Genomic DNA, 9,742 nt, shown 5'->3' on the forward strand with positions numbered 1-9,742 from the left:
ACCTTTGATGTGGTGATTTATCAAATGCCTTCTGGAAATTTATGTACAGTATATCCATCTGTTACCCTTTATCCACAGCACATGTGACTCCTTCAAAGAACTCCAAAAATTGGTTAAACATGATTTTCCTTTCACAAAACCATGTTGACTCTGCCTGATTGCCTTGATTTTTTTGAAAGTGCCCTGCTATAGCATCTTTAATAATAGCTTCTAATATTTTCCTTATGACAGATGTTCAGCTAACTGGCCTCTAGTTTTCTGCTTTCTGTCTCCCTCCCTTTTTGAATAAAGGAGTTACATTTGCTATTTTTCAATCTAATTGAAACTTCCCCAAATCTGGGGAATTCTGGGAAAATTAAAACAAATGCATCAACTATCTCACTAGCCACTTCTTCCAATTTCCTCAATACCACTTCCCAGGTAATTTTCCCCGAGTTCCTCCTCCTGATTGACAGGAATTTCCTCCATTTCCTGATTTACAGCTCTTTCCAGGAGATTACTTGTGTCGTCTATCGTGAAGACCGAAGCAAAATAACTGTTCCATTCATCCGCCATCTCCCTACTTTCTATTTTCAATTCTGCAGACGCACTTTCCATAGGACCAAAGCTCACTTTGTTAACTATTTTCTTACTTAAATATCTGTAGAAATTCCTCCCATCCGTCTTTATATTACTAGCTAGCTTTCTCTCATACTCTTATTTTTTCCCTCCTCATTAATATGTTTCCTTGCTGTTCTTTTTATTCTTTCCAATCTTCCGATACATAATTATACCCTTTTCCTTTAACTTTGATTCTGTCTCTAATTTTCTCAGTAAATCATGGACGGCGGGCCCTCCCCTGAGAACATACACATTCCAATCAGAGCGAAAAATTCCATGAATTCTGAGATATCCCTTTAAATATCTGCCACTGCCTATCCCTTCGCCATGATCTCATTGAATGACGGAGCAGGCTCGAGTGACTGAAGGGCCGACTCCTGCTCCTGGTTCGTATGGTCCTAACTATGTTAGTACCAGAATTAACCAAAGTAATTCCACTCTCACATACAGCAGTGAAGATAAACAGATGCAGAATATGTTTCAAAGATTCCCAGATGTTGACAATGACTCTCACATTCCTATTCAATACCAGAAACTGACAGATACAGACTGAATTCTACACTCTGATTGCGGATCAGATGTTGGCATGTCCATTATTCTCAAACACAGACCGGGTTCTGGGAGTGAATGCGAATTGCACACTCGGAGAGCAGCACAGACTGAAATATATACAATCAATGCCACTGATTTACAGCGCCAGAAACTGAGAAACTCATGAGTGAATCTCATTTCCAGTTCCATAAACTGAGAAACTCATGAGCGAATTTAATTTCCAGTTCCATAAACTGACAAGCACATGACACATCAGACACACACTGTACCACAGCTTCAAGAACAGAATGCAGCCCCTGTACTCTATCCCCCTACCTCACACAGTATCCGAGTAAGTCGCAAACATTAGCAGAACGTCAGAGTACCAGAAGGAATCCTGCATTCCCGGACAGTCCCTCGCACTGACAGCCAGGCAACACTTCCCAATATATCTTTACACACTGAGAAACTCTGGCTGGAGAGAAACCTTGTAGAATATGTTGCCTGGTTGCAGTAAATGGGCTAATGATTGGTGGAGAAGTCAAAATCTCTTTGGATATTTGTAGACACCAATCAGAACAATACACAAGAATAGGCTGTTATAATTTGTAAAAATGTCCAATCAGAATCACGGTCCTTCAATCCTTCATTAGCATAGATCTGGGAGACTGTCTATTTAATCGGCGCTCGGAAGGGGTTTGGTTTATTTCTGTGTCTGAAAGTGACGATGGTTGATGAGAAGAAACCAGTTCCCAAGAAGGGAGGCAAGAAAGCCTTAAAGAAACCGGTAGCAAAGGGCGGCAAGAAGCGGCGAAAGTCGAGGAAGGAGAGTTACGCCATCTACATCTACAAAGTGATGAAGCAGGTTCACCCCGACACCGGCATCTCCTCCAAGGCCATGAGCATCATGAACTCGTTCGTGAGCGATATTTTCGAGCGCATCGCGGGTGAGGCTTCCCGCCTGGCCCATTACAACAAGCGCAGCACCATCAGCTCCCGGGAGATCCAGACCGCCGTGCGCCTGCTGCTGCCCGGGGAACTGGCCAAGCACGCCGTGTCGGAAGGGACAAAGGCGGTGACCAAGTACACCAGCTCCAAGTAAAACCCCACAACGGACTGAAAAACACATTCACAACACAACGGCTCTTTTAAGAGCCACCCACAATCTCTCTGAAAAAGCTATATCATCTCAAGTTTTACTTTGTCATGTTTTAAATTTGAACATTCCAAACTATGTTATTCTCATGTTATTTTCCTCATTCGGGCTAATGTAGATTTATCACTCGCTCAATTCTAAAGTCCTGATAATAATGCCCCATAAATGAATGTCTGCCCGCTCACCCTCTGCGCTTTGTTCTCAGACACGTTCATATCCGGCCCCTTTGCCTGGTTTTAGAGAGGGAGAGAATAGAACGCAAATCCGTCAGTTTCCAGTTTGGTCTCAGGAAATGAACTCATCCATTATTATCAGCCCCGGTTGTGTCGGAAACTTCAGTCTCAACGCTGGCAAATTTACACCAGACATGTTCGCTTTTGACTCTCACGAATATCTACAATATACCGTCCGTTTGTAGAACGATGTCAATGAGACTTTGCCGGCTCTTTAAAGGGTTTCATAAAGGATGGAAATTAACCCCGAATAGATCCCGTATTACAAAAGCGAATCTGGAACTTGGGATAAAATGTGAAATAGTCCCATCAGGGACGGGTAATTTTAAAACTTTGTCGTCAGACCGAGTTCACTTTCTACATGAAATGTATTTCTTGTTTTATAAATCTATCGGCCACCTTTTCGATATAGAAATGCGTAAATTTCGAGCCGTTATTTTCGGCTTGTTTTCAGGTTCAGATAAACCCAGACTGAAAATCAGAAACACACAAATAGAGATGATTTGTAGAACAGAGAAAGGGAGAGTGAAATTAAGTAAATCTATCATTGCTATACTAAATACTGAATTACATATTTCCAATTAACACTATGTTCTGTCCGTTTTTTTTACAAATTTGGGCGGGCTTTGAAAATTTGAAAAAAAAATCGGTTGCAATTTGGCGCCGTCATTTTCCGCCCTCACTCAGTGGAGTCTCCGGATTGGTGAGTTCAGTAGATATCTGATTGGTGATATGAACATTGAGACGCAGCACAAAGTGACCAATCAGCAATGCCCGCAGCACCATTCATCCCGAAGATATAAGAGAAGCGAATGCGAGCGCATTTCCTCATTCTCTGTGAAAGTGTTTGTGAGATTGTGGAAATGTCTGGAAGAGGAAAGACCGGCGGGAAAGTTCGATCCAAGGCCAAGTCTCGCTCCTCCCGGGCCGGACTGCAGTTCCCGGTGGGCCGTGTTCACAGGCTCCTGAGAAAGGGCAACTATGCTGAGCGTGTGGGTGCCGGAGCCCCGGTCTATCTGGCAGCTGTGCTGGAGTATCTGACGGCTGAAATCCTCGAGCTGGCCGGTAACGCGGCCCGGGACAACAAGAAGACCCGCATCATCCCCAGACACCTGCAGCTGGCCGTCCGCAACGACGAGGAGCTCAACAAGCTGCTGGGAGGGGTGACCATCGCTCAGGGCGGGGTGCTGCCTAATATCCAGGCCGTGCTGCTGCCCAAGAAAACCAGCGCCGCTGCGGGCTCGAAGACCAAGTGAAGCGGACATTCTTCAATCTAATAACCCAGAGGCTCTTTTCAGAGCCACTTACAGACTCTGTGAAAGGGCTGCTCACTGTCTGATCTCATTTCATTCTGTCTGAAGAAGCGTCATGCCGATTCGGAACGGTAACTGTTTCCACACAGTTGCTGTCAAACCTGAAATTTTCCAGCATTTTCATTAAAAATACGAGCTTCGCTGCAAAAGACACCAGTATAAAACCAGAGAAAAATCATTTTCGCTCTACATGCCTTTCAGTCCGGTTTCAATTCGCATTCATTACCCGATCTGTTTTTAACAGGCGGATAGAAAATTTCTACTGATGGGCGAAATCACCGTGACTAACGACAGTTCCGGCTCTCACACAAAACATCATGAACTGTATGGGTTTCATTCATGTCACGGTTCAATAGGTATTTAAGAGAAAATGGATTGAGTCGTTCGTTAATAAATTAACTAGTGACAGAAAAAAAATTATATTATGCTAGTGACAGAAAAAAAAATGAAATTATGCTAAAGCTGCTTTTCATTCAGTTACAGTTTAGATTTCTCTCCCATTCAAGTCAGTGCTCTTAATGTGACGTTTTGGTTGGCTCTTAAAAGAGCCTTTGTTGTGTTTGGTAGAAAAGGTCGGGTTGTTCAGCCGCCGAATCCATAGAGAGTGCGGCCCTGGCGTTTCAGAGCGTACACCACATCCATGGCAGTGACCGTCTTGCGTTTGGCGTGTTCAGTATAGGTGACTGCATCCCTGATCACATTCTCCAGGAAACTTTCAGCACCCCGCGAGTCTCCTCATAGATCAAACCCGAGATCCGCTTGACACCGCCACGGCGAGCAAGGCGGCGGATTGCTGGTTTGGTGATGCCCTGGATATTATCACGAAGCACTTTGCGATGCCGCTTTGCTCCGCCTTTCCCCAGTCCTTTGCCTCCTTTCCCTCTGCCAGACATGACGATTCTTCGCTCAGATCACTGCAGAGTATGAGAGGCGAGCTGCTTCAAGTTCCTCTTTTATATAGGCCGCCCCGACCTGACTGAGAAAGGGGCAGAGAGTGAGAGTCGGCGCGGGGAGGAGACTGAGTGACAGACAGAAAAGAGGCTCCGCCTCCTGCCTGTTCGAACTGATTTGTTTTCGAATTCTGGGCACCATTAGTGAACAGGGCGCTCGAAACAAATTTTACTCAATGGAACATCTTGTTTATCTATAGTTAGAAACTCGGATCTTTTACATCCAGTTCTGTCAGCAATATCCCGCCTAATTCCGTCGCTTCTACAACCAGACAAACAGTCTGCTTCCATTTCTAGAACAGCTTCTATTCCATTAACACACAACTCCCTCCCAGAAGCATTGAGACTTTTACTAACACCTTTCCAGCTGAATTGGAGAATATAATGTGTTTGGGTTTGAGTTGTGACGCGGGGTTTGGCCAAGGTTGAGTTTGAGAGATTTGTAATCTACAAGGCAGTCAAGAGGTATGAGGAGCAGGCAGAGAAGGAGAACTAAGGTCACAAACAGACAAGCCTCTAAACCAGTTAGTCTGCATGTGTAACAAGTAAATGGGACTAAGAACAAGATAACATCGGATTACGGGCCTGTAATTTAGTTTATTCAGCGGGAATTCGAAAAGATTTGCAAAGATTGAACCGGTCAGTGAAAGTGTCTGTCTAAGAACTGGAAATGAATACCGGCTGAAATTTAAAACGTTGGTATTGAATTAGTGACAGCAAATCAATTATTTTAAGGGCGGTGTTGGTCGAGTTATTTCAGACAGAACTTCATCATCCCTTCCAGGATAAGTTGCATTATTCTATTGTTCTGTACTTTGTGGATATCTACATGGAGCCGTTGTAGTTGGTCACTATCTTTGTCTCTTTCACGGCCCGTTCCCCGGGCAGCAACAGACCTTTTCCTGTCTCGATGTGTCCACAGAAAGAGCAGGAGCCAATTTATTGTGGACTGGTGCCGTCTGCTGGCTGAACGTGAGACGTGCAAAGAGGTAACTTCTTTGGGGACATTTTAAATGAGTGTGAAACAACCTAAACATGGTGAGAATTATTGCAAAACAGTTTGTCATTCAGAAACAAGATGCCAAAAATATAGTGTGCTTTGCGGTACTATAAAGGCTGACTGTAATTTAAAGAAATGTGCGATGGTGGTATAGTGGTGAGCATAGCTGCCTTCCAAGCAGTTGACCCGGGTTCGATTCCCGGCCATCGCAGTAGTGAGTTATTTTTCAGCCTAATCCGTGGTTAGACCATAATTCTCTACACTGGCTAAAATATGCGTTGGGGTTCTTACAGTTCCCCGCTCTGTAAGATTGGTCTTATCGGCAACTTTGTAAATAGGACCCGAGCCATTTGCTCACCATCAGCAAACTTGATGCTGAAATCGGGCTCATCAAAGGCATCCTGCAGGGTAATGGCTACCCTGATCAGATCATTTCCGCTGTGTATCACACAAGCTCATGACCGTGCCTGAGACCGACACTTTCCACCCTGAAGTATATTCTCTATCAGTATAAATTGTTGTCTTCCCCTTATATTGGTTTTCTTGGGAGTGTCCTGTTGAGTGCAGAAGGAAAAGTTTTGACATGTCTCTTTTTTCAGCCACACTCAAATACATTGACGCTAATGTTCAATTTGTAAACCTGTTTCAGCCCTGCCAGTTTGGCTCAGTCAATCTGCGGTCCATTTTCTTTTTGATCTTGGAAAAACTCAGCAGATCTGACAGCATCTGCGGAGGGGAATACAGTTGACGTTTCGAGTCCGTATGACTCTTCATCAGAACACTCTGTATTCCCCTCCGCAGATGCTGTCAGACCTGCTGAGTTTATCCAGGTATTTTTGTTTTTGTCTGGATTTCCAGCATCCGCAGTATTTTATTTTTTTCTTTTTGATGTTTGTTGGTTGGTGAAATAAGCTGCTCTCTGATTGGTTACAAAAGCCACCCAATGAGATTCCGAACACTGACCTTTCAGAAATGGCCGACTGCATTCCCCAGAAGATTGGGGAAGGGTGAGTGCGGGAGGAATTCTTCATTCGTGGTGTAAGTGTGTGTAAGATTGTAGAAAGACAGGCGGTAAAGCCCAGGACAAAGCCAAAGCCAAGTCTCGCTCCTCCCGGGCTGGACTGCAGCTCCCCGCGGGCCGTGTTCACAGGCTCCTGAGAAAGAGCAGCTATGCTGAGCGTGTGGCTGCTGGAGCGCTCCGCTCTTCCGATTGTAACATTCCCGGCCGCTTTCAGGGGAGAGGGTCAGAAATCAGCCGTTTCTCTCTGTCCCGATGAAGCCTGTGTGAAGGAGTCGATTGGTAACCTATGTTATTGCGTTTCCAGTGAGCTGAGTTTGGCTCTGTTTTAAATCGCTGCTTTGTTACCGCCGGTTACAAATAAGAGATTGACACGTTTAATCTATTCCTAAAATAGTGCCAGGATTCTGTGACGCAAAATACAATATTACAGCTCCTAAAGTGTGAGATTAAAATTGTTGCCTGGAAATTAAGGCGTTCGGTACTTTGTTCCCCCACAAATTGGCGGGCTTTTCGAATTTGAAAATATAAACCAATCGGCACTTCCAATTCCTGTTACCTGGCTCTCCGATTGGTTGAAGATTAGGATTGAGAATGGACTGACCAATCAGAGCTAGAGCCTGGATAAAGCCTCTCAAACCATTCATAATGATTATTTATACAGGTTAAACTGATGGAATCTGTATTTTCTACCTCACCTGTACTTGAGCCCTAAAATATATTTTTTTCCAACAGGCAAATAATTGAAGGAACCAGAATAAATGTGGTGTTTCCTCCAGCCAAGCTGGAATGAAGATTCCCGCCAGCTCCTCCCACACAGTCCGTAAATTATCACTGACAGAACGCAGAGACACAGACAGGTCATCAATTTCACAGTCTCAGACAGCAGAAATAGTTCCAGAGTCACACTTTCCATCCATCAGTCAAATAGTGCAGGAGAGATAGATGTTGTTCCAATGTTACCTCGACTCAGTAGCACAGACGGGTAGTCCAAATTCTCACCCATGATCCAATTTTAACCAGGCCAATCCCACAATGTAGCCTCAGCTACAAACTAAATGTCAAATAAAACTGATATATGTTTCAAGTTTCCAGTCTTAACCTTAATAATGTACACTGAGATTCATGTTAAGCACCGGTCCAATATTTACACACATCATTAGTTTATAAATTGCAGTATTAATTCTCACATTGTGTCCTGACACATACATTAGATGCAAATCCAAATCTCAATTATTATCAGTTTGAGATATTCTGAAAGTGAGTATAACCTGAGATACAAACTCAGACTCTAGTTAAAACTCACCCTGATTATGAAACTGAGATACAATATTAATTTGATGGATATGAATTGAGCTATAAACTCCATGCTAATTCTAAATCCTCACACAGTGTCAAATTAAAGATACTTTACCAATTCAGGACTGAGCTCCATTTTGCAGTTGTGTGGAAATTCTGACTCAGAATCAGACTGAATGCCACATATCAAATCCTTTTGTACAAGCTGGAGTTACACTTGCAGACCAATCCAGGATCAGATTGAAGGATACATTATCTTTCACAATTGTGTTCACAGTGACAGAGATTTAATACTCAGCCAAAGATGACACACATTGTTTGCTTTAAACCTACCATATCAGTGGCCTGTTGTTCGGCTGGAAATGTATGTGGAATGAATCCAAACTTATAATTAGTCCTAGAGACTGAAGGTTATATAATGAATCCCACACTCACACAGAAGCAGAGAATAATTCTCAAGCACATTTTCAGTGCCAGATGCTGAAAAATACAGGCTGTTCACTGCACTCACTCACAATGGCTGAATCTGAGTGATACTAAAGAAATATGACACACCAATTGTACCACTGAGAAAGAGTCCAAGAATCACATAGAGTAACAGATGCTGAAGGATACAAATGGAAGACCACACACTAACACACACACTGTAAATTCTACTTTCACATACAATACCGAAGATTGGACAATTCCAATTGAATCTCATGAATTTTTAATAATTGAATTTTTAATAATACCAAAGATGGACAGATGTAAAATTAATCACACTGACAGATACAGAATGAATCTCATGCACACAAACAGAACCAAGTAATGAAAGAAACATATGATTCCCACACTTACTTTACAATATCACAACATTGATGGATCTGTAATGAATCTTATGCTCACACACGTTAAGAGAGTCTGACATGTATGTAACGGATACAGAGTGGATACTACACTCAAAATCCCGACTTGGAAATATATTGCTCTTCCTTCACTGTCACTGGGTCAAAATCCTGGAACTCCCTTCCGAATAGTACTGGGGATGTGCCTACACCACATGCACTGCAATGATCCAAAAAGGTAGCTCACCACCACCTTCTCAAGGGCAACTAAGGATGGACAATAACTGCTGTCCCAGCCAGCGAAGCTAACATCCCATGAATGAATAAAAAAAGGGCACCAAAGACTTCAAATTCAGAATGATTTCCACGTTCACATACAGTAGTACCGACTGATAGGATTAAACACACACACACACCATGAAGAGATTCAGAATGAGTCCCAAACTCATTTGCATTACCAGAAGGTGATTGAGAACAAAACACTTGTACACCTACAGTTCTACTTTAAAAAGTATCCCGACGCTCATACAGTACCAGAAAATGCAATGTGTCTTCTTAATATGACACAGGTACATTGTACCAGAGAATGACAGACACAGAATGAGTGCAGCACTCACTTTCAGTAGCAGGTGACCAATAGAGCAAAATTCTTCCACACATACAGTTCCACTGACAGTTTCAGAATGTAACCCACCTCTCTCAGTATCAGAAAATGAAAGTTAGGAATGGAATATAACACAAATATAATGTACACGAGAGTGACTGTGACAGAATAAATCCAAACACACTGGCAGTTCTGCTGACAACATCTCCAC

The 9,742-nt window shown here is 43.1% G+C and overlaps 2 protein-coding genes, 1 non-coding gene and 1 pseudogene across 3 annotated transcripts; 3 read left to right on the top strand and 1 right to left on the bottom strand.

The window, feature by feature from the left end:
• The first annotated feature begins 1,824 nt into the window (after positions 1–1,824).
• LOC121274553 (late histone H2B.L4-like) lies at positions 1,825–2,303 on the top strand. Its single transcript, XM_041181892.1, has one exon. The coding sequence runs from the start codon at positions 1,859–1,861 to the stop codon at positions 2,231–2,233; it is 375 nt and encodes a 124-aa protein (XP_041037826.1). The 5' UTR covers positions 1,825–1,858; the 3' UTR covers positions 2,234–2,303.
• Positions 2,304–3,230: 927 nt separating this feature from the next.
• LOC121274522 (histone H2A-like) lies at positions 3,231–3,984 on the top strand. Its single transcript, XM_041181862.1, has one exon. It carries the CDS (start codon positions 3,333–3,335, stop codon positions 3,774–3,776), a length of 444 nt encoding a protein of 147 aa, XP_041037796.1. The 5' UTR covers positions 3,231–3,332; the 3' UTR covers positions 3,777–3,984.
• A 237-nt stretch (positions 3,985–4,221) lies between these two features.
• LOC121274565 lies at positions 4,222–4,749 on the bottom strand (annotated as a pseudogene).
• Positions 4,750–5,922: 1,173 nt separating this feature from the next.
• On the top strand, positions 5,923–5,994 carry trnag-ucc. Its single transcript has one exon. It is a non-coding gene; the product is annotated as a tRNA-Gly (tRNA).
• Positions 5,995–9,742: the final 3,748 nt, after the last annotated feature.

The sequence above is a fragment of the Carcharodon carcharias genome, assembly GCF_017639515.1.
Source record: "Carcharodon carcharias isolate sCarCar2 chromosome 37 unlocalized genomic scaffold, sCarCar2.pri SUPER_37_unloc_1, whole genome shotgun sequence".
Lineage (NCBI taxonomy): Eukaryota > Metazoa > Chordata > Chondrichthyes > Lamniformes > Lamnidae > Carcharodon > Carcharodon carcharias.